The sequence below is a fragment of the Pseudophryne corroboree genome, chromosome 4 (assembly GCF_028390025.1).
Source record: "Pseudophryne corroboree isolate aPseCor3 chromosome 4, aPseCor3.hap2, whole genome shotgun sequence".
In the NCBI taxonomy this organism is placed as follows: Eukaryota; Metazoa; Chordata; class Amphibia; order Anura; family Myobatrachidae; genus Pseudophryne; species Pseudophryne corroboree.
In genome coordinates, this window is record NC_086447.1 from 468,857,914 (window position 1) to 468,884,066 (window position 26,153).

General features: G+C 43.9%; 1 protein-coding gene across 1 annotated transcript in view; it reads right to left on the reverse strand.

Moving 5' to 3' along the window:
• Positions 1-16,623: 16,623 nt before the first annotated feature.
• MCHR2 (melanin concentrating hormone receptor 2) overlaps positions 16,624-26,153 on the reverse strand; it is a 516,813-nt gene continuing 507,283 nt past the window's right edge. Inside the window, exon 6 of the mRNA XM_063919680.1 lies at positions 16,624-17,031. Within this exon, the coding sequence (XP_063775750.1) occupies positions 16,707-17,031 (325 nt within the window). The 3' untranslated portion in view covers positions 16,624-16,706. The remainder of the gene's footprint in view (positions 17,032-26,153) is intronic.

Sequence of the window (26,153 nt, forward strand, 5' to 3'; positions counted from 1 at the left end):
TTAGCAGCATTGCAAACGCTAGGCCACCACCCTCTGGGAGTGTATCTTAGCTTAGCAGAATAGCGAACGAAAGATTAGCAGAACTGCTACTAAATATTTTCTTGCAGTTTCTGAGTAGCTCCAGACCTACTCCTAGATTGCGATCACCTCGGTTCGTTTAGTTCCTGGTTTGACGTCACAAACACGCCCTGCGTTCGGCCAGCCACTCCCCCGTTCCTCCAGATACTCCCGCGTTTTTCCCTGACCCGCCTGCGTTTTTTAGCACACTCCCGGAAAACGCTCAGTTACCACCCAGAAATGCCCCTTTCCTGTCAATCATTCACCGATCAGCAGTGCGGCTGAAAAGCGCCGCACAAACACCAGCAAATCTACTAAGTTTTGTGTAAAATAACTTAGCTCTGCATACCATGCGCATGCGCATTTAGCAACAAATCGCAGCATAGCGAAAATCGGCAATGAGCGAACAACTCGGAATGACCACCATGGTTTTGCCCAACTGCTAACAAATTTGCTGCTGCGATCAACTCTGAATTACCCCCACAGTCACATACTTCATCTCAAAGTGTCATGTGTAATGTTAAGCACTCTTTCTGAACTCTCTACAACACATATTTCAGTAGAACATAAATGCTAGGCAACAGGACTACAATCTTCACTTTGAAGGGCATGACCTGTGTTGATTTTGGTAGGAGAAGTAGTTAACCACAAGTAAGGTGAAACACTCATTTAGAGTGAAGGGAAGACACACATCAGTTAACACTTTGTGGAATGGATACATTGTGCAGGATGTTGAGTAATTTTAAAAGTATTGCTATATATATTTTCACTGAAGGAAAAAAAAGTAATGTGTAATATACTTACTGTAAAGGGGTTTGGTATGGCTTGCCGGTAGTCAGGATGCCGGCAGTCACATGACTGACTGTGGCATCCTGACATTGAAGAGCCCAACATCGGAGGGGTAAGTATTTTTAATCTCCCCCAAACCCTACCCTAACCCTCTTAGGGATGGCAGCTAGGGCTAACCCTCAAGGGGTGGCAGCTGGGGCTAAGCCTTGTTGGGGGGGGGAGGTTTGCTAGGGATAACAACCCAACCTAGCTCCTAACCTTAACTCCCCTAGTGCCTAACCCTAACACCCCCGGGCCCTAACCCTAAGGCGAACCCCTATACTTACCTTCGGGATATTGGCTGTCGGTGTTCCGGCACCAGTATAATGAGTGGTTGTTCCTGATTCCAGTGTTTGTCACATGACTGCCAGCACCCCGAACTTCTGTACACGACTGCCAGGATGCCATCCTCTGTGAAGTAGTTGACTATCAACCGAAAGCCCTAACCTGTCTCTTACTCTCTGAGCTCACAGAGTCGCCAGATGAAACCAGAAGCCCTGCCTGCTGTCTGTGTGTTTCATAATCCAGCAGGACTGGTTGATTAAGGCACAGATTATGCAATGCATAGCATCAAATTATAATGTCACATATATTATCAATGGCATACAACATTGTCCCATAGATCAGTTAAGACAATGGAACCTAGATTTTAATAGCCCAAATGTATGTTCTATACCAGATCAAGTGGAGTTATGTGCATCATTATACTTGTGTTCTGCAGGACTACCTGGAAGTGACAATGGAGTCAGAAGCCAGGAGAAACATCCATATCCCGAGTCCCCTGTAATGTTAAAAATGACATCCCTCCAACATTTGTCCTACCTCAAATTTAGCAAACAGGGATGACTGGCTGAGGATCAAGAAATCATGGCAAGATCCAGGATCACAACACTTATAGTTCTTTGGTTTGCATCACAAACCACTTGCACATTGGTGGGATAGGTGTGGTAGCAATTTAAAAACATATATGCTCTTGCCACTGTGACTCCTGGCTAGGGAAGCAGATATACTGTAGGTGCCGGAGAGGGTCTTGATTGCGGAAAGGACTTGACCCATAGCATGATAAAGTGGCTTAGGAGGTCCCTACCACCCTCCTGTGAAGTGCAGAATAGCCAGAAGTTTATGTAGGCCTAATAAGGCTCTTGACCATGCAGTGTCTGGCTCAAGCAGAGCTTTAACAAGGACATACATGTGCTTTAAGTTGCAGCAAAAGAGGCAGAAATTCTGCATTACCTTATCATCAGAGACTGCAATGAGGTTCAACTGCTCATGAAACAACCTAGGTCTATGTAGGCTCTGCAGCACCCCTACCTGCTGGTCTGTTCTGTTTCTTGCTCCTGGGTCCTTTTAGTCAGCTGGTGCAGGCCATATGAAATCAGTGCCTGGGTCCAGGCTACACCATAACTAAACTCAGCCATGGTTGTGAGCAGAAAGAGAGACCTGCAGGTAACTTGGTGGGCTTTTATTAGCATTCTGATTGGTTTAGTCTTAATTATAATGGTTTTTACATGTTGCTTTTGGAAGTGGTGCATGGAGGTGTTATTTTTGTGTGATTTTGGTGGTGCTTTTGTGTCTTAGGCTAAATAATGGTTCATACATGTCAACACGTTCAAAAAAATAGTGCATTGAGTTGCGATTTAGTTGAGATTTTGGTGTGAAGTGGAGCAATTTGAAAAAAAAATTATAAGCTGGTTTGCAATTTCCACTGATACCAATGTTATTTGGGCAATGTTTGGGCCAATGGTGATTTTCCACAATTTGGAGTTCGAAGTCACTTGCTGCTCTGATTGTGTGGCCACCACCTGGCCCTGCTCGAAGACCCCTAGAATTGTGGGGCCCTGAGCTGCTGCCCAGTGTGCCTATACATTAAGATAGCCCTGACGCAAGCAGTGGATGAGGGATCTGCATATTGCATATTTTTTCACAGCTGCTGCATACAAAGATTTGTGACATTTGCATCCACATCTGACCCAGGCCCATAGCAATACAAGAAAGGAATAAATGTGCCCATTGGTAACACTATGTCTAGTATTTGTGGACTACATACAAAAGCAGCTAGTAAATATCTTGCATGCAAAAAGAAAAATGCATTTGCACCTTTGATTTTGTTTTGCTCTCAACTCTGAATCATCCCCAAATAGTGCTCTGCCTGCGAAACGTATGTAATTCAGAATAATACTGTACCTACTCATTACAGGTTGCACTTCAGGCACACTAATTACTTCTCACCTTTGGACTTATTCTGGCTGGAACCATTGTACTCATCATTGAAACTTGCACCAATCCCATGGTACTCAGTGTATGGCCTCCAATGTAGGTAATTAAGCATCAGCCAGTTCTGTGATACACCAGGAACACTCCCATAACACAAATGTAAGACAGTAAAGCTCTATGAGACTAAATAGTCACTTATCGGTTATCACCCAGGAACGTCCAGTACATTTCTCCGGCAGGGTCCACAGGTTATCCACAGGATAACAATGGGATATGATGGAGCGACAGCGGATTGGCACCAAACGATCACAAGCTTTCAGTCCTCCCAGGATGCAACAGGTCCGTCCATATATCCCCGCCCACTGGCTCAGGCAAATCAGTTTTTTGTTTGTGTGCGGCAGGAGCCGGACCATGGTCAGAGGGCTGCTGTTCTTGGCAGCCCTAAGCTTTCTTATTTTATTTTTATAGTCTTACTATGTTTTTGAGCAATCTTTCTTAACAGCGTGTTATACGCATATTGGAAAGAGTCGCTCCAACAACTCTCCGCCGGGTCGCAACAACGCTTACCCATATGTACAGTGCTGTCTCGACGGGCGTCTGTGTCGGATATACTAGCAGGTCCAGCAGACGTTACCAGACTGTGGCCGGAGCACGGGGAGAAGGTAAGGCATCAGTTCCACGTAGTCGGGGAATTTGGACACAGCCGCAATGTATTAGGAGGAGACTACCAAACAGTAGCTGACGCGCCGCCACCACGGGTGCTCCAGCGCAAGGCCTTAGGGATCATAAGGCACCAGGATTAGTATGAGGCTGCGATCCCTAGGGTTGATGTCAGCGGTGGGGAGTTAGACGCTCTCCTGGTCACCCCTCCCCCCAGTTCATGACCAGTTTCCGCGAGTCTCCCACCATGAAGTGTTGCCTCACTTCCATCTCAGACGCTACCACGAGGGGTCTCGGTCGCAGCATAGGCCACTGCGTCTGTGTTCACTAATCGCTACCGCGAGGAGACCCGGTCGCAGTACAGGCGTCTGTATGACTGGTGCATCTGTATGCACAGTGCGTCTGTGTCCACTTAGAGTTCCCGGAGCGACAGTGTACACTAGTAGCGTCTGGATACACTCAGCGGGGGTCATTCCGAGTTGTTCGCTCGGTAAATTTCATCGCATCGCAGCGATTTTCCGCTTAGTGCGCATGCGCAATGTTCGCACTGCGACTGCGCCAAGTAAATTTGCTATGCAGTTAGGAATTTTACTCACGGCTTTTTCATCGTTCAGGCGATCGTAATGTGATTGACAGGAAGTGGGTGTTTCTGGGCGGAAACTGGCCGTTTTATGGGCGTGTGAGAAAAAACGCTACCGTTTCTGGGAAAAACGCGGTAGTGGCTGGAGAAACGGAGGAGTGTCTGGGCGAACGCTGGGTGTGTTTGTGACGTCAAACCAGGAACGACAAGCTCTGAACTGATCGCAGATGCCGAGTAAGTCTGGAGCTACTCAGAAACTGCACAGAGATGTCTTTTCGCAATATTGCGAATCTTTCGTTCGCAATTTTACTATGCTAAGATTCACTCCCAGTAGGCGTAGGCTTAGCGTGTGCAAAGCTGCTAAAAACGGCTTGCGAGCGAACAACTCGGAATGACCCCCCGCGTTCGCTAAAGTATTGATCGATCTTGGAAGTGAGGTGAGTCTCCCTGTATCCCACTCTACTAAGTACGGGTTATACAGCACTAAATTTCTATCTACTTTGTCAGTATGAATAGTTAAGTTTAAGTGCCCATATGAGTCTGTGTAAATTACTGTGGTTTTCATCGCATTGCTTCTGAATACTTTAAGATCTGTATAAAACAGTAATATGTACTCCTACATAATTTACAATGTGTTTGTAGTTGATTATGTGCTCTTATGACTAATATATAACATGTGACTTACTGCTAGTGTGATTATTGACTTTATTATATGTTTGTCAGTTGCTTCTTCTGGTCCTCAATGCTGGTGCATGGGTAGGGTCAGATTGATATCACTTTAGAAGGTTAAAGTAATTTCAGTCACAGATTGTATAGTACACTGTTAAAGTGCTTTATCATGTCTAAGAGAGGCAAAGGTGACGAGGGTACACTCATAGTAACACCAACACTCATATCATGTTTGTCTTGTTTGTCTTGCAAAACTGTATTATCCTCTCAGGATCTGGTACAGGATGGTCTATATGCAAATTGTTTTGCATTTCAGCAGATTACAAGGCAGATCCATGTTCAACATCAGGTACAGATAGATGCACCTTGGGCGATGTTTGCACAGACCTTGTCCAGTATAGCTGAACGGGTAATTCCTACAGCTTCGCTACCAGGAATGGGGTACACTAATAACCCATACATGCAGCTCCCTATCTATGGTATACCATTTCCCTCACCAGCTTCTTCAAAGAGACAAGCTGATAAACCAAGTGTAAGTAAACCGTCAACTACACAGGTTACACAGGATGATTCATCGGATGATGAAAGCTCTATATACTTTACTTCGGCATACGAAGAACAAGTAGAAGGTCTCAGCTCAGTGGATATAGCTGAGTTAATTAGAGCAATAGAAGCCATTCTATCCTTAGAGCAGTGGTTCTCAAACTCGGTCCTCAGGACCCCACACAGTGCATGTTTTGCAGGTAACCCAGCAGGTGCACAGGTGTATTAATTACTCACTGACACATTTTAAAAGGTCCACAGGTGGAGCTAATTATTTAACTTGTGATTCTGTGAGGAGACCTGCAAAACATGCACTGTGTGGGGTCCTGAGGACCGAGTTTGAGAACCTGTGCCTTAGAGGATTCAGCAGAGCCTGTGTTCAAAGCCAAGGCACCTGTATTTAAACGGCCCAAAGTAGGTAAGACTGAGTTTCCAAGGTCAGACCAGCTAACGGAAATCATGGAGGAAAATTGGGCTACACCCAGTAAAAAATATAGAATTCCCAAAAAATGGGATTCCAATTATTCTTTTCCAGCTGGGGACTGTTTAAAAACCACTTAACTGACGATTTTTCCCTTCAAAAGCGTTAATAACATTGCTTTTTAATACTTGTTTTATTTAATGAAGTTTAAAAAGATTTTTTTTAAATATTTAAACATTATATTATGCACATCTGCAGAACTGATCTCCTCGTCAAAAACGGGGGGACAGGGTGGGACGGCGCAGTCGCATGAGATCTGACCATGCCAGTTAAGTGGTTGGGAAATGGCTCCCAAAGTAGATACGCATGTCATTCGATTAGTGCGAAAATCTATATTTCCTTTGCCATCAACGTCATTGGATGATGTCACGGATAGAAGAGTGGATGGTTTTCTGAAAACCATATTTTCTCTGTCTGGGGCAGTCATAAGGCCAGCCATGGCTTCAGCTTGGATGGCAAAAGCAGTTGCTGCCTAGATAGAGGTACTGGAAGACGGTCTTTCAGCACCTTCAAGGGAGCAAGAATCCTATATAGCTCATATAAAACAGGCTGCAATATTCTTGGAAGAAGCAGCATTATATATGAGCACTATCGCCTCCAGGGCATCAGCTTCAACAATAGCTGCTCACAGAGCAGTTCGGTTACGTACAAGGAAAGCTGATTCAGAATCTAAGAAGGTTCTGTAATCTTTGCATTTTACGGGAAGTATTCTGTTTGGTAAAGAATTGACAGATATTCTGGAGTCAGAAGCAGACTCCAAAAAGGTAAAATTTCCTTCCACATATAACCCCAAATGTAGGGGCCCGCTTTTCGGCCCTTTGGGTCACAAGGAAAAGCAAAAGGAAAAAGTGGTCATAAGCAGCCCCAATATAATAAATTTGGTAAGGCAAAAAAGCAATGGGCTACCAGAATGCCAGCATCCAAACCAGAGAATAAGCCATCAGCCTGATGGTGCGGGCCTCCTCCTGGGGGACCCCATGGTAGGGGGCCGACTTCTTCAGTTTGCACAGATATGGCAGAAGTCTACAACAGATGCCTGCGTACAAGAAGTGGTATCTCTAGGTTATGTTTTTCCCTTCAAGAAGCATCCTCCTTGAAGGTTCTTCTGCACCATCAGGTAGAGATGAAGGCCAGAGCTTTGCAAGTAGCACTTCAGAAATTGCTTCAGTCAGGAGTAATCATTCCAGTACCCCCTGTACAATGGGGACAGGGATTTTACTCCAACCAGTTTTTGGTTCAGAAGCCAAATTGATCATTCCAGCCAATTCTCAATCTCAAAATGCTGAACAAATACATTTGGGTCCCACGGTTTCACATGGAGACGTTACGCTCCATAGTTTTGGCCATGGAACCAGGGGATTATATGGTATCCCTGGATATTCAGGATGCTTACATGTTCCTATAGCACTGTCCCATCAGTGCTATCTCAGGTTCGCTATCCTCCAGCAGCATTTCCAGTTCCAGGCATTATCATTTGGGTTAGCTACGGCACCCAGAGTATTTACCAAAATCATGGTGGTTATGGCAGCTTATCTTCACAAGCAGGGAATAAGAATTTTTCTATACCTCGACGACCTGTTAATTATAGCACAATCACAGGAAGTGCTCCTGGACCATCTCCAACAGACAATAACATGTCTGTAGAGACACCGATGGCTCACAAATTGGGCAAAATCATCTCTAGTTCCGTCACAACAGATGACTCACTTGGGGGCTGTACTGGATTCAAGTCTGCAGAAAATATTTTTACCAAGATAGCCAAGGTACAGTCAAGGACTCAGGAGTTGTTACACAGTCAAACAATATCAATCCACGCAGCGATGCGACTGATGGGTTTGATGGTGTCAACATTCAACATGGTGGAGTATACACAATTCCACTCAAGATCTCTGCAGCGTCTGATTCTGGCCAGATGGAATGGAATACAACAGACAATATAGAAACAGACTATGGTACTTTCACACAAGGTAAGAAAGTCATTAGCCTGGTGGCTACAAACATCCCATCTAGACAAAGGGAGACCCTTTTGGATATCAGATTGGGAGATCCTGACAACAGATGCCAGTCTTCGGGGCTGGGGAGCAGTGTCCGGAAGATTATGGTTCCAGGGACAATGGACCACAGAAGAAAGTTACCTGCCAATAAATCTGTTAGAACTTCGGGCCATATACATGGCACTGATTCAGGCAAAGGACACTCTTCAAGGAAGACCAATCCAGATCCGCTCAGACAATGTAACGGCGGTAGCATACCTCAACCATCAGGGAGGAACGCGCAGTCAAACAGCAATGAAGGAGGTAAGTCACATACTAAAATGGGCAGAAATCAATCTTCCAGCATTGTCCGCAGTATTCGTTCCGGGAGTCCTAAACTGGAGAGCAGATTTTCTCAGTCGACAAGTCTTTCAGGCAAGCGAATGGGCTCTACACCCGGAAGTCTTTCAGACTCTGGTAGACAAGTGGAGTTTGCCAGAGCTAGATCTCATGGCGTCCCATCTGAACAACAAAGTACACGTATACGGGTCAAGAACAAAGGATCACGGAGCGATCTTTGTGGATGCCCTGTCAGTGAAATGGGACTTTCATCTGGCGTATCTGTTTCCTCCGATCATCCTGCTATCCAGGGTCGCGAGGAAGATAAACGAATCTAAAGGTGCCATGATTCTAATAGCTCCGGCTTGGCCCAGAAGGCATTGGTACACAGATCTGCAGAGAATGTCGATGGATGCTCCACTTCTGCTTCCTCATCGTTCAGATCTACTAATGCAGGGTCCTTGTTTTCACAGTCATCTGGATCGACTATCGTTGATGTTGTGGCTCTTGAAACCTCTTTCCTGAAGTCAAGAGGATTCTCATAAGAGGTAATTCAAACAATGCTCAGAGCAAGGAAACCCTTCTCAGCTCGCATTTATCACCGAATATGGCAGGCCTATATTCATTGGTGCAGTGAATGAAATATAGACCCTAAATCTTTCCAAATTTCTAGGGTCTTAGATTTCCTTCAGGCGGGAATGGATAAAGGTTTGAAGGTGGCTTCCTTGAAAGTACAAGTATCAGCATTGATTGTATGGTTCCAAAAGAAAATTGACAATTTACAGGATGTGCGTACCTTCTTCCAGGGAATGCTGCGCATTCAACCTCCTTTTGGACCCTGCCAGAGAAATATACATTATTGTAAGAACTTACCGTTGATAACGGTATTTCTCCTAAATCCACAGGTTCCACAGGGATCCCCACCTGACACACCTAATTTGAGGATCTTTCTACTCACTAAACATCTTCCTTCTTGTACGGAAGGGTGTGCATTTGTTTCTTCTCGCCTGGTTAGGGCTCTACATGATGCTCCTGCCTAAATGCTTTGGAATACAACTGATTTGCCTGAGCCAGTGGGCGGGGATATATGGATGGGCCCATTGCATCCTAGGAGGACTGAAAGCTTGTGATCGTTTGGTGCCAAACCGCTGTCGCTCCATCATATCCCATTGTTATCCTGTGGAACCTGTGGACTTAGGAGAAATACCGTTATCAACGGTAAGTTCTTACCATAATGTCTATTTTCAATACACTACTGAGACAATGCATCTCAATCCTTTCTGCAACTTTTTAGCAACATAGGGGGTCATTCAGAGATGGTCACAGATTTTGCTATTGCAACAAAATCTGTGACCATACTACTCACATGCTGGGGGGCCTCCCAACACAGAGCAAGGCTGCCCAGCATGCGTCACCCCACGATACAATCACAATTCAATTGCAACTGCATCGAATAGAGGTTGACAACAGGCGACGTCATCAGCCTACTCCTGAAAGCGGCCATGACATGCCTGTGAACACAGCGGCTGCATCCAGGACCAAATAAAACCCCTAGACCAGTGGTCGGGGAACAGGGGTAAATTACCCCAAATGGGGTAAAAATTAAATTCCTGGGGGTAATGGACGGTCGCGCTGCTGAGACACAGCCCCGTCCAGCACCGGCCGGCTCGTGATGTGACATGCTGACGTCATACCGTGCTCCCATTTGCCCGCCCTGCGCTGTGCTCCTGGCCGCGCTGTGCTGTGTTCCTGGCCGCGGTGTGACATGCTGATGTCACACCGTACTCCCTCATGCCTGCCCATCCTCCTGCGCTGTCCTGTCCTCCCGCCCGCGACCCACCAACCCACACACAGAACTTGAAGTGTTCTGTGGCTACCGCTGACAGAGTTCCGCAGGATCAGACAGTGGCCCACATAACAGTGGGAAATTCCCACTGACATTACTGAGGTGAGGATGTGACCATCTGTCTCCCAAAAGTCGTCACTCCCCCCCCCCCCCCCCCCCCCCATCCTTCTTTCTTACATTCATTCTTCTGTTTTGGGGAGAAAGTGTTAATTAACCTATTCATTTGAAAAAAATATATGTAAAAACACTATCTCAGAAATGCTATATAAACAGTGATAACCAGTATATATGCACAATATTATATGATTTCCTTCCTTTAAAATCAAGGGGGTAACGTCGGCGTATCTAAATATATTTTGGGGTAAAAGGTAAAAATGTTTCCTTAACTCTGATTCAGTATCAGCCCTGTTGTGTTTTTATTACATTTATTGACTTTACATTTTTACTTCTCCCAATACAAGAAATGTAGTTATTATTACAGCTTTTATATAAAAATATATTCCCACACATTTAGAAACACTCTGTTATGTGTGTGAAGGATTAAACTATGGTTACAGAAAACAATGACAGTAACGTCATATTTTCATTTATTAAATACTTTCAGCAGAAGATCTATAAATACACACCTACTCAAGGTTGAAACATTTTATTACTTGAGAAAACAAAACAGCAACACTTGCTTATGTGTTTTATAAGGCATTTATTAAATATTCATTTTGAATGCAACATACTATTATTAATACTTTTAAATGAAATGTTCTCTGTATATGATGTTAGCAGTAATGGGACACTGTACACAATATGTATACAAATAAAATTTTCCCTCATTAACTGGGTGGATGGAACTGTTTTATTATAATTGTGGCATACTGTAAAACTGTGGCATATTATAAAATGGCACTGTACATTATAAAATGGCACACTGTACATTATAAAGTGATTAATGAGTCATAGTGTGCAGTATTTTCTTGAGCACAAATAACAATCAAATCTATGTATGCAATTAATATTGATTTAAATCATGTGCATTTTATTATGTTGTATTACATTTGTGTTTTACTCATTTCTAGCTGCAGAGGTTTTGTGTGTCTGGGCTAAGCCCCCACAAGGTCCTGTAATCAGAAAATGAACTCTATATAGAGAGGTTTACATTTAGAAATCACTATGGGGTCTATTCATCACTTAATTTATACAAAAGTAGGAGAAAATTAACATTTCCACCTACTTTTGTATAAATTGTCAGGGCCATGCATTATAAAGGTAATGCAGGAGATATCATGGATATCAGTCCCGTTATTGTCCACTGTCCCCCATACACTAGTATGGGGACCTAATGTCATCAAGCTCTGAAAATATAACATTTTTGGAATTTGAGTGTGAGAACCTTCACAGTCTTCAGATTTTTGGGCAGATGTATTAAGCCTGGAGAAGGGATAAAGAAGTGATAAAGCAGTGATAAGTGGAAGGTGATAATGTACCAGCCAATCAGCTCCTAACTGTCATTTTTCAAACCAGTAATGATTGGCTGGTGTGTTATCACCTTGCACTTATCACTGCTTTATTACTTCTCCGGGTTTAATACATCAGCCCCAGTATTTGTTCCCGCACCTCGCTCCTTTCGTCATGCATGTGTGCACCCAAGTTCGCACATGCACAGTAGCACTGTCAAGACAGATTCTGCACAAGTAAAGTAGCAGTGAAAGGATCTGCAGGAATAGCTGATCTTCGGATCAGCTCCACACTGGAGTAATGTTGAATTGCTCTGGTGCTCATCAGCGAGTTAGATCCTTCATTATCGGGGATCATCTGATAAGTAACATAATGAATAGATCTCTTTAGTAACACACAGATATGCAGTACAACATAGCATCCAGTCAGCAATTCACAGATACATATTTACAGTTAACATAATCATGTAGAGAAGGGTTGTGTATGGAATCTCGGCGGCCGGGATCCCGGTGGTCAGAATACCGAAGCTGGGATCCTGGTGGTCAGAATGCTGGTAGCGGTGCTTGGTGGCTCACCACAGGTTCTATTCCCACTCTATGGGTGCCGAGTGGGAATAGCCCTGGCGCAGCTGTCGGCATTCTCGGCGGTCAGGATACCGGCATAGGTATTCTGACCGCCGCGATCCTGACCACCGGGATATTAACTACATTCCATAGTGCAGGCCAATAGAAAGAGGGAAAGAAGGGGAAAGAATTCCTGCGCACTGGAAAGGGTATATAACACACTTTTTTAGGGTGTTGAAAACACCATAAAACAATTTTTTTGATGATTATATGTGAGATCCTTTCTTTATCCACCAAAAATCTTCACATTAGTATATATACCATATGTATTATTTCTCACAAAAGAATATATACCATACGTCTTATTTCTCGCAAAAGAAATAAAACAAAACAAAAGAGGAAAGTCTCGTAATAAGTTCATAAAATGTATAAAGTCCGGTCAAAGTCCAAAAAGAAAAAACAATCTGTTGCTTATCTGGTATCCTCCTTATTGTTTGTAGTAAGTCGTTCCCACCGTATATGATTCCTTGTCTGGCTCCTCAATGTAGGTGCATGCAAAACAAATAATGGGGAATCATGGTGCAGACTTCTACAAATTTATTCAAAGAAACAATGTTTTACAATTAAAATGCGTACCAAAAAAGACCTTCCAGGAAGGCACAGTAAAAAGCAAGTAAGGGTATTTGTTGAGCTCCCCCTTATAGAGCTGTACCTTCACCAGGTCCTGGGCAGCAAGGGCACCTTGCTGCCCAGGACCTGGTGAAGGTACAGCTCTATAAGGGGGAGCTCAACAAATACCCTTACTTGCTCAACAAATACCCTTACTTGCTTTTTACTGTGCCTTCCTGGAAGGTCTTTTTTGGTACGCATTTTAATTGTAAAACATTGTTTCTTTGAATAAATTTGTAGAAGTCTGCACCATGATTCCCCATTATTTGTTTTGCATGCACCTACATTGAGGAGCCAGACAAGGAATCATATACGGTGGGAACGACTTACTACAAACAATAAGGAGGATACCAGATAAGCAACAGATTGTTTTTTCTTTTTGGACTTTGACCGGACTTTATACATTTTATGAACTTATTACGAGACTTTCCTCTTTTGTTTTGTTTTATTTCTTTTGCGAGAAATAAGACGTATGGTATATATTCTTTTGTGAGAAATAATACATATGGTATATATACTAATGTGAAGATTTTTGGTGGATAAAGAAAGGATCTCACATATAATCATCAAAAAAATTGTTTTATGGTGTTTTCAACACCCTAAAAAAGTGTGTTATATACCCTTTCCAGTGCGCAGGAATTCTTTCCCCTTCTTTTTGATTGTTATTTTGTGATTGGTGGAGTCACCTAAAAATTCCAGCAGCCAGTTTACTAGCAAGGATCGCAGGTGGTACCGCTGTCTTTTTTATCAATAGAAAGAGGGCCCTGCGACATATGAGTTTACAATCTAGCGTAAATTAGACAATGAAAGCTACAGTAATTGCTGTTTTGTTGCTATAATTTGCTGCGCACTTGTTCTTTTTTGCAATGTTAATAATAACTGTTTTTGAGAATATATAGTAGTGTGCAAATGTCTCTACAGCTGCCAGCACCCAAATGAGTAGATTATGGGGGTAATTCCAAGTTGATCGCAGCAGGAAATTTTTTAGCAGTTGGGCAAAACCATGTGCAGTGCAGGGGGGGGGGGGTGCAGATATAACATGTGCAGAGAGAGATAGATTTGGGTGTGGTGAGTTCAATCTGCAATCTAAAATGCAGTGTAAAAATAAAGCAGCAGGTATTTATTTACCCTGCACAGAAACAAAATGACCCACCCAAATCTAACTCTCTCTGCAAATGTTATATCTGCCCCCCCTGCAGTGCACATGATTTTGCCCAATTGCTAAAAAATTTCCTGCTGCGATCATCTTGGAATTACCCCCTATGTGTGCACAATATAACCTTCATGATACCTAGAACGTGAAAAAACAAATCTGCATTAATTTGGTAAACGTAAGTGTTGCACAATCAGTGCTTGATTAAACCCTGCGGAGGTCCCCAGGCAGTCAAAATCTCACTTCACCCCCTCCCCCTTCCCCTCCTCCTTCCCCCATGCAAATTATCTCCTAATATGTTTTTAGTTTGACCAACCAACAGTCTTTGATCTGGAAATTGTAATGTGAATCTGATGTCTATGGTTTATGTACTTTAAATTGTTACTGGGTACATTACATCAATACAGTATTTTCTCTATAGAGTATTTGGGGCCTAATTCAAGGTTAATCGCAGAAGCAAAATCTTCCTCTAATGGGCAAAATCATGGTGGGGCAGATGTAACATGTGCATTTAGATTTGGGTGGGGTGTGTCCAAACTAAAATCGATGACCACCAGTCCATGGACATCCGGGTTTATGACCCGGGAGTCCGTCTGTGCATACGCAGTGATGCAGCGTCCGTGGGGGATGCTGGAAGGGATCCCTCTGACAGTTCCATTGTGTAAAGAAGCCCATAGGCTTCTATAGGGTAACGTCATCTGTGTCACCTCTGTCTGTGTGCCCTTCCCCTTTAGAATGTAAGCTCTCACAAGCAGGGCCTTGTGTCTTTCGTTCTCTTACTTAAACTATCTTCTGCTCCATACTCCCTTCGACAGCACCAAATCCCTCAGTTTTCTGCCACCCTAATACTTATTTCAGTGTTGTCTGCTCATGCAGCTACAGTATGTTTATATACCGTGTACTTGTCCTATATTGTCTTGTACTGTAAATTACTATTTCCTTGTTTTGCTTATTTGTTTATGTACTCTGTAACTAGGTGCTGCGGATCCCTTATGGTGCCATATAAAGGGTATTATTATTATTATTATTATTAATAATAATAATAATAAAAATAATTATAATAATGATCCTGTGACCTATTACCATCTATACATGTACCAACCTCAGATTGTCCTCGACTAGGCCTCTGCCTGAACCCTTTGCCTAATTTGTTTCTTTGTGTTTCTTTTGCTGACATTCATCACCTTTTATTGTGTTGTACTCTAATTTCCCTCCTTCCATCCTGCCACTGGACTCCAATTCAGTCTCCAGACCATTACACGGACAGAGAACAAAATAAGAATGTCCTGGTTACAAGCATACAATGTACAGTGTAACATAGTAACATAGTTTCTGAGGTTGAAAAAAGACAATTTGTCCATCGAGTTCAATCTATGTGTGTTCTCCTACGCTGTATTATCTTTTAGGACTGATTTTGTCTGGTGCTAATGTGTAGGAGTTTTATTGCTCAGATGTCATACACAGGCTTGGACTGGCCCACAGGGGTACAGGGGAAACCACCGGTAGGCCCCACTGCCTGGGGGCCCTCCTCCTCCTCTAGGGATCAGGTTCTAGACTGTGCACTTGAATTATATATTATACATATGTTACCTTATATTGCACAGGATTATGATGTATTCTCTACAGTACATTGCTGTCATTAATCTGGCACATTATCAATCTGGCACATTATCATGTATGCACTAGCATTAATTACTATATAAATTATCAAGGAGTCCAGACCAGTTACTTTATAATGGTTAGCCAAATTTCTGTGGTGGGTGGCCACACCCCCTTTGGAGGCTGGCCACACCTCTAATCATGGGCCACTACCACTGCATACCCCTGGTGGGCCCTTTATGCTCCAGTCTGACCACTGGTCATACAACATGGGTTTAATATTTGCAAATAGAGTGACTCCAAACTTTCCAATTTGTGGGAACTGTCTCTCCATCCAGGACTTTTGTCCTGACTGGCATGGAGGCTGGGAGATATTCCCAGCTCAGTGGTATGTGGCAGGTGCACACAGTAATGTAGATGTCTTTCTAATAGTGGGAAGAGACTATGGGTGGCATCAAAAGTGCTAGACATCTCTCAGGGAGTGATCCTGTTGCCATGTTACCATGCTGTCTTTTCATACAAGCACTACAGATTTTACACGTTTCAACACAGCATGCTTCCCAACTGTTCCACTTCTCATTGGGTCAGTCCCAGATTGGGCAGACTGCACCACAAACAGAACATTCCTCCTGATTCACATGTGATTTGGGAGGTGTTACGGTGTTGTGCTTGGTGGAGGCTGGTAGCTACTGTACATAGCGCATGTGGCATACAAATTGCATTGTTTTTATTTTCTGTATACTATACTACATGTAACACTTTTACAGAAGGAATGTACAGTAAGTTGAATGTCTAGTACATTTAATTTACCAAAAAATACATTCATTTTATTAATTTAGCTGGGGCAAATTATGTTAACTTGGGGAGGCTGTATACTTATAATGTTTTACAAGGTTTTTCCACATTTGAATATGTTTTCTTGATTCTATTTTAACAATATATATATATATATATATATATATATATATATATATATATTAAGAATACAATAAAGTGCCGGATTGCAGACATGTTGTACTCATCGATATTCACCCAACATGTTAAACATTAAATGCAAATTATACCTACACAAGAAAAAAATAATTAAAAGCTGGATTTCAAAGTGTTATCAAAATTGTTCAGCTCACGTTCTGATATTTTCATTTTGGTTTTTGTACATTCAGAAAGTCTTTTCCGGAAGTTTCCACTGAGCAGTACATACAGGAAAGGATTGATGCTACTGCTGGCATAGCTGAGGCAAATGGAACAATAATAACTGACATAAAAAATGAAAGTGGGTTTAGCAATCTGAAGGTTCACTATCTGTATCACATGGTAGGGTGCGGCACTGATGATGAACACTCCCACCAGTACTAGAACCATCTTGGTCAGTCGTAACACTCTTTGCCTTGGTAAGCTGTTGTTGTAACTGGAACAAAGCAAGAAAGAAAAATATATTAGAATTAACAATGGTACTGAATTGCAGTATTGGACTTTCTGCAGGACACCAAACTTAATAGAAACTACTTTTGATCACGACATTGACTCTACCAGTTTTGTTTTATACGCACAATGGGGTATATTTACTAAGATTCGTAATTTCCGAAAATAGGTCAAAGTTCAATCACGAATGACATCGACAGTGTAAAACTGCAACTTTTTGAATTGATTACGATGGATTTACTAAGCTGTCGTATTCGTATTTTTCTTTGCTTCCGATGTCGATGTCATTCGTTTTTTTTTACCTATTTTTACGGCAGTGATTAGCAAAACACTGCCGTTTTTTTTTACAATCAATCTCGGCCGGATCTGTGTGATCCGTGCTGGGGTTCTTATTTTTTTTTTTTTTTAATTAAACAATGTAAAATCCCCAAAAAAAATGCGTGGGGTCCCCCCTCCTAAGCATAACCAGCCTCGGGCTCTTTGAGCCGATCCTGGTTGCAGAAATATGGGGAAAAAATTGACAGGGGTTCCCCCATATTTAAGCAACCAGCATCGGGCTCTGCGCCTGGTCCTGGTTCCAAAAATACGGGGGACAAAAAGAGTAGGGGTCCCCCGTATTTTTAAAACCAGCACCGGGCTCCACTAGCTGGACAGATAATGCCACAGCCGGGGGTCACTTTTATACAGCGCCCTGCGGCCGTGGCATCAAAAATCCAACTAGTCACCCCTGGCCGGGGTACCCTGGGGGAGTGGGGACCCCTTCAATCAAGGGGTCCCCCCCCCAGCCACCCAAGGGCCAGGGGTGAAGCCCGAGGCTGTCCCCCCCCCATCCAATGGGCTGCGGATGGGGAGGCTGATAGCCATTTGTGATAATGAAAAGATATTGTTTTTAGTAGCAGTACTACAAGTCCCAGCAAGCCTCCCCCGCATGCTGGTACTTGGAGAACCACAAGTACCAGCATGCGGCGGAAAAACGGGCCCGCTGGTACCTGTAGTACTACCACTAAAAAAATACCCAAAAAAACACAAGACACACACACCGTGAAAGTATAATTTTATTACATACATACATACACACATACATACATACTTACCTTATGTTCTCACGCAGGTCGGTCCTCTTCTCCAGTAGAATCCAAGGGCTACCTGTTGAAGAAATTCTACTCACCAGATCCATGGGTCCAGGCTCCTCGGCAAATCCAGGGTTAATCCACGTACTTGAATAAATAAATAAAAACGGTGTCCCGACCACGAACTGAAAGGGGACCCATGTTTGCACATGGGTCACCTTCCCACGAATGCCAGAAACCCACTTTGACTTCTGTCTAAGTGGGTTTCTTCAGCCAATCAGGGAGTGCCACGTTGTAGCACTCTCCTGATCAGCTGTGTGCTGCTGTCCTCACTGACAGGCAGCACGCGGCAGTGTTACAATGTAGCGCCTATGCGCTACATTGTAACCAATGATGGGAACTTTCTGCCCTGCGGTTGACCTAAAGTGACGTCACCGCTGAGCAGAAAGTTCCCAGCATTGGTTACAATGGAGCGCATAGGCGCTACATTGTAACACTGCCGTGTGCCGCCTGTCAGTGAGGACAGCAGCACACAGCTGATCAGGAGAGTGCTACAACGTGGCACTCCCTGATTGGCTGAAGAAACCCACTTAGACAGAAGTCAAAGTGGGTTTCTGGCATTCGTGGGAAGGTGACCCATGTGCAAACATGGGTCCCCTTTCAGTTCGTGGTCGGGACACCGTTTTTTTTTTTTATTCAAGTACGTGGATTAACCCTGGATTTGCCGAGGAGCCTGGACCCATGGATCTGGTGAGTAGAATTTCTTCAACAGGTAGCCCTTGGATTCTACTGGAGAAGAGGACCGACCTGCGTGAGAACATAAGGTAAGTATGTATGTATGTGTGTATGTATGTAATAAAATTATACTTTCACGGTGTGTGTGTCTTGTGTTTTTTTGGGTATTTTTTTAGTGGTAGTACTACAGGTACCAGCGGGCCCGTTTTTCCGCCGCATGCTGGTACTTGTGGTTCTCCAAGTACCAGCATGCGGGGGAGGCTTGCTGGGACTTGTAGTACTGCTACTAAAAACAATATCTTTTATTTTACAACAAAGGCTATCAGCCCTCCCATCCGCAGCCCATTGGATGGGGGGGGACAGCCTCGGGCTTCACCCCTGGCCCTTGGGTGGCTGGGGGGGGGGGGACCCCTTGATTGAAGGGGTTCCCACTCCCCCAGGGTACCCCGGCCAGGGGTGACTAGTTGGATTTTTGATGCCACGGCCGCAGGGTGCTGTATAAAAGTGACCCCCGGCTGTGGCATTATCTGTCCAGCTAGTGGAGCCCGGTGCTGGTTTTAAAAATACGGGGGACCCCTACTCTTTTTGTCCCCCGTATTTTTGGGACCAGGACCAGGCGCAGAGCCCGATGCTGGTTGCTTAAATATGGGGGAACCCCTGTCATTTTTTTCCCCATATTTCTGCAACCAGGATCGGCTCAAAGAGCCCGAGGCTGGTTATGCTTAGGAGGGGGGACCCCACGCAATTTTTTTGGCAAAAATAAGCACTTTCCCACCCCTTCCCACTGATATACATGCACGGATCTCATGGATCCCTGCATGCATCTCAAATCACGGAAAAAAAAAGCAGGTCTGCTTTTTTTTAGGACTTTTTTACGAGTTGTAATTTTTCACGGCAGTGTTTTGTGTTTTTTTGCTTTGCACTTCTTAGTAAATGACCGAGATTCATATCTAAACAGGCGTAATTTGACCGATGGTGTATTCATTCGTAATTTTTTACCTGAACTAGCAAAAAATTACGAATGCCCTCATCACTGCCGTGATTAGTGTTTAGTAAATGACCGAGATTAACCGAGATGACACTTTGAAGAAAAAACGGCATCTCGGTCAAAATCGGGAGCTTAGTAAATATACCCCAATGAGTGTAGTTTCAAAACCAACTTGTTTCAAGCAAATTGATACTACTTGGGACAGATTGCCCTCATATGTATGAGCAGGCTACAAAATAGCAAGTTAAAAGAAACTGTTGCTAAATATGTTACACCTGCTGCTAGACTAATAGCTTGCTATATTTAATTGCCTTTATCATTCTTTCTATTGTGGATGTGAAAACCGGCCGGTGGTTGCTTTTTTTATATGCTTTTTTACGTGTGTTTTTAAATAAATTGTAAAACTATTCAATTCCTGTGCGCTGTAATATTTTTTCTTCTTTTTTTTAAAATATATAAAATCAGCATCCTCTTAAGTAATTACAAATACACTCGAAATTCGGTTCACTCTGATTATATAGTTTACCTTAGTGAATCAGCATTTACCAAGTTACATTTTCAGTTCTGGAATATGGAAATGGTTGTGCACTCTAGTATGGAGTTATGTAATGTACCTAAAATGACCTCTCTTTTATGATTTTAAATTAAATTAAGCTTGCTCTCCAACACAATATTTGTTTTTTTTTGTGTATCCACAAAATGTGGCCTGATGGATGGAAATTGTATGTGTTCCTGCATTGTATGCACAGAAATAAATGTGTATTTATTTTATACCTGAATATAGAGCTATATGCATCATACTTACCTACTCTCCTGGAACTGCTCACAATTTTTGGGAAGTAATCTGGGCTATGGACACATGCATGGGAGGGTTCTGAGTACTCAATAGCAACCGATCAGATATATTTATTTATATATAAGCATCGTTAATTAGTACTTCTTTGGACTAACATCTATAAATGTAGATCAAAGAGCTATAAATTATTTGTTTAACCGGTTCCTTTTTGTGGATATGTCACAATGTCTAGGAGAAAATCTTCACTTGGTCATGACAGCGCTGTGACTAAAAGGAAGAAACGAGGATAGTGCGGAGAGAGAACATCACCTCTTAGGAGACAGAGAGAGATCTGCTTCTCGGCATCACACAGAAACCCAGCTGCAGAGAAGTACTCGCCTATCCTTGCAAGGAGAGCAAACTCATTTACATAACACCCTACATCAGGCATTCCCAACCTTGGTCCTCGAGGCACACTAACAGTATAGGTAACAGACTTCCTTTATCACTGACTTCCACCGGAGTGGAGTTGGTTGTTGCAGTTTGTATATACATACGGGATCCGTCTGAAGATCGACAGTGTCTAGGTCGACAATGTTTAGGTCGACCACTATAGGTCGACAGTCACTAGGTCGACATGGATGGAAGGTCGACAGGGTTTCTAGGTCGACATGTGCTAGGTCGACAGGTCTAAAGGTCGACATGAGTTTTTCACAATTTTTTTTTTATTTTTATTTTTTCATACTTAACGTTCCACGTGGACTACGATTGGAACGGTAAAGTGTGCCGAGCGAAGCGAAGGCACCATGCCCGAAGCATGGCGAGCGAAGCGAGCCATGCGAGGGGACGCGGTGCACTAATTTGGGATCCCGGTCACTCTACGAAGAAAACGACACCAAAAAAAAAAGTCCTCATGTCGACCTTTAGACCTGTCGACCTAGCACATGTCGACCTAGAAACCCTGTCGACCTTCCATCCATGTCGGCCTAGTGACTGTCGACCTATAGTGGTCGACCTAAACATTGTCGACCTAGATACTGTCGATAAAACGAACCACACCCATACATACATGGAACCCCCACACACATCCCACCCAGTAAAGCCTACATTTGTCCCTGGCACCCGGAAGAGTCGTGGATCTCCTATATCTGGCTCACTTACTACTGTAGTGGGCAGGATGATTAGAATGATGATAACGGTGGTATATGGGTAGTGGATGAGGCCAATATGATCTCATCTTGGCCCTGTCCATTGTTCTCAGGCTCACTATTCCCTGCATTTTGCTGTGAAGGGTGGGGCCTAATGATGCAAATAGTCTGGCTCCACCCCAATCAGCTGCCACCTACATCTTCTTTCAGGGCTTCTCTTGAAAGGGGAAATTAAACAAGTTGTCCAGTATGATATGCATCTTGTAGTCTGCCCACACGTGGGAGTCTACTTACTAAGCCTTGGATGGAGATAAAGAGGACAGAGATAAAGCACCAACGCTGCAATTATGGCGGTACGGGGTGGTACGGTGTACTGGTAAGAAATTCCCAGCTGGTACGCCGTACCGCTGGGCCATCCACCATACTGCATCCCGCTGGCTTCTGTGTGAGGGGAAGAGAGCACAGCGCAGCACCTCTCCTGCCTCTCAATTCTCGGTGATGCCCAGTCTCACCATCTCACTCTCCAGCGGTGGCAGCGGGGAGAATCTCAATAAGGCACCAGTTTGCTAGCCAATCAGAGCTCGTGGACCGGCAGCCGCTGCACCTGATTGGCTGCCGGTCCGCAAGCTCTGATTGGCTAATGAACAGGCGCCTCATTTGAGATACCTGCTGCTGGAGTCCTCACCGGACTTCTGGAGCAGTGAGGGGCAGGAGAGGCACTGCGCTGCACTCTCCTCCCCTCACATAGCAGAAACAGAGGCAGCGGTGACCGGGGGGTGGGGGTGGGCAAATGTACTGTATATCTGGCACAGTGGGGGCAATGTTTATGTGGCACAGTAGGGCAATGTACTGTATATCTGGCACAGTGGGGCAATGTATATCTGGCACTGTGGGGCAATGTATATCTGGCACAGTGGGGCATTGTGTATCTGGCACAGTGGGGCAATGTATATCTGGCACAGTGGGGCAATGTGTTTCTGGCACTGTGGGGCATTGTATATCTGGCACAGTGGGGCATTGTGTATCTGGCACAGTGGGGCAATGTGTATCTGGCACAGTGGGGGCATTTGTGTATCTGGCACAGTGGGGGCATTTGTGTATCTGGCACTGTGGGGGCAATGTATATCTAGCACTGTGGGGGCAATGTATATCTGGCACTGTGGGGCAATGTATATCTGGTGCTGTGGGGCAATGTATATCTGGCACTGTGGGGCAATGTATATCTGGTGCTGTGGGGCAATGTATATCTGGCACTGTGGGGCAACATGTATCCGGCAGTATTGGAGTCATATGTGTGTCTGGCCCCCCCATATGTGTATCAAGCCCCCATTTTCATTGGCCACGCCCCATGTGGCATTTGACCACGCCCATTTTTTTGGGGCGCACGCACCTTCAAGGCACGCACACAGTACCTATAGGACATTTTTTCTACTTGCACCACTGTAAAGCACCAGCCAATCAGCTCATATCTGTCATTTTTCAAACACAGCCTGTGATTGGCTGGTGCTTTATCTCCATCCAATTTATCTCCATTTGAGGCTTAGTAAATAGACCTTTGATACTACTCATAATCATTACACAACTGGAAAATGTCCATAGCCTGCAGTTGGGTCAACATGCTTGTACTAAAGTGTGAGGCAGCTGAAATATATACAACTGTATATCCTCCATAGATACTTTTGCTCAAGTCTTAAGCACGTACAGTTAAAAAAAATGTGCTTTACTAACTGGCATATGTTTTGCTCTGAATACACTTTTCGATTAAACTTCCTCTGACAGCACTGAATACATATTCAGATAATGCACTATTATATGAACAGGAAAGTGTCTCAAAGGTGCGTTTTGATCATGCTGGCCACTGCAGATGTTTTTTCTATCTACATTTATGTGGTCCATAATCAGGTGGAATTACTATAGGGTTCAACATTTTTGTACATAAATTGCAGAATTTAGGGGGTCATTCCGAGTTGATCGCACGCTGCTGATTTTCGCAGCACAGCGATCAGGTAAAAAAATGGCAAAACTGTGCATGCATATGCACCGCAAATCACACACACGTCGTATGGGCACAAAGAGCATCGCTGCTGTGCACTGGATCTAGCGAAGATTCCATTCGCACAGCCGATCGCAAGGAGATTGACAGGAAGAGGGCGTTTATGGGTGTCAACTGACCATTTTCTGGGAGTGTTTGGAAAAATGCAGGCGTATCCAGGCTTTTGCAGGGCAGGTTTCTGACGTCAGTTCCGGGACCTTCATCGCTGCAATCATCGCACAGAATAAGTAACTACAGGGCTGGTCTTGTTTTGCACAAAGGAGGTCATTCCGAGTCGTTCGCTCGGAAAATTTCTTCGCATCGCAGTGATTTTCCGCTTAGTGCGCATGCGTAATGTCCGCACTGCGACTGCGCCAAGTAATTTTGCAATGAAGATAGTATTTTTACTCACTGCGTTTTCTTCGCTCCGGCGATCGTAATGTGATTGACAGGAAATGGGTGTTACTGGGCGGAAACAGGCCGTTTTATGGGCGTGTGGGAAAAACGCTACCGTTTCCGGAAAAAACGCGGGAGTGGCTGGAGAAACGGAGGAGTGTCTGGGCGAACGCTGGGAGTGTTTGTGACGTCAACCCAGGAACGACAAGCACTGAACTGATCGCAGATGCCGAGTAAGTCTGAAGCTACTCTGAAACTGCTAAGAAGTTTGTAATCGCAATATTGCGAATACATCGTTTGCAATTTTAAGAAGCTAAGATTCACTCCCAGTAGGTGGCGGCTTAGCATGTGCAATACTGCTAAAATCGCCTTGCGAGCGAACAACTCGGAATGACCTCCAAAATGTTTTTGTACTGCTCGGCTGCACAGGAATTCGTACACTTGCAAAGCGAAAATACACTCCCCCGTGGGCAGCGACTATGCTTTTGTATGGCTGCTTAAAGTAGCTAGTGAGCGATCAACTCGGAATAACCCCCTTAGTGTCTGATAATCCTGTAAAAATGCAGATTTGGTTGGATTGTGAATAGATTTTCTCTTCTCCTGGGAGGGAGTTTTGGTAACAGTTTGCTGCATTTCATTACTTCACTCATCATCACTGACTGGAGGCCGTTGTGAATGCAGTGACGCATTTTATCTTGGAGATATTTCCTTTTCTTCCAGTGTGAATGAGAGTGCGTAGGCATTCCTTGGCAATGAGCAAGCATTGGCATTGCTGAGTAATAAAGTAGGTCTCAAATACTTCACACTGTATTATCTTATTTGTTTTAACTGTTTTATTATCAGATGCATTGTCTAATTAAATTCTGCAAAAACATTAATGTTCACAATGCCTGTTTATAAAATAATAATAATATATATATATATATATATATATATATTCATTGAAGCATAAAATAATAAAAACAAGCTAATACAATCAATGCGTAAATATTATACATCAAAGTAATTTGAAACATAAACACATGAACAATGAGCGTGTCATCCAAAGAATCCATGCTTATTAATCATGTCTATATCGTCCATTTGAAGTCAGTGAACAATAAACACATCAAATTACCAGTTGTTAATAACTTTAATCTTTAATAGTAGCAAATAATAGCATGCCTCCCAACTGTCCTGATTTTCGCGGGACAGTCCCATTTTGTGGTTCTGTCCCGCTGTCCCACCCACAGGTAGCAGTGTCCCATGGTGTGTGTGTGTGTGTGTGTGTGTGTGTGTGTGTGTGTGTGGGGAAGCAGTTGTGAGGCTCCTGTCACTAGTTGCCATGTTATCAGAGTTGCAGTGAATAGACACTGTGTGTATGCGCACAGTGTCTCTTCACAGGAAACGGGGGGCTGGGGGCATGCCATCAGCCCACAGAGCACTGGGCATGCCCTCACAGTGACAGAAAATGGGGGCATGGCTTGAGATTGTGGCACTTCACCGAGACCACCCCCCTTTCCCACAGGTCACATTCCCTTTTTGGGCGCAGGCGCACCTGCGGCACACAGAAGTCCTGACTCATCACCTTCATAAATTGGGAGGTATGTAATAGTCCAGTCGAAGTCGAAAATATTATTGTCACATGCACCAAGTACAAACACCACACAGATGGCCTCCGTGCGTGTATTTGTTCTGCCATATGTGCACATGCCCGCAATTTGCGTATAACCGCTCACGCAGTGGTGCGTATTAGCACGTGGTATGAGTAATTACAGCCTTGCTAAACTCCACCCAAACCAGACATGTCTCATCTGCTCAGTTTACAAAGTGGGAATTATCACTGATGGCCCCTGTAAACATCACCATTAAGAGATGCAGCTCACTAAATCCTGCAACTTACTTGCCAAGTGTGCCTGGTCATGCACAAAGGGTGGAGGATGAGAACAATGGTGGAGGATTTAGTGCAGATACTGATATGCATG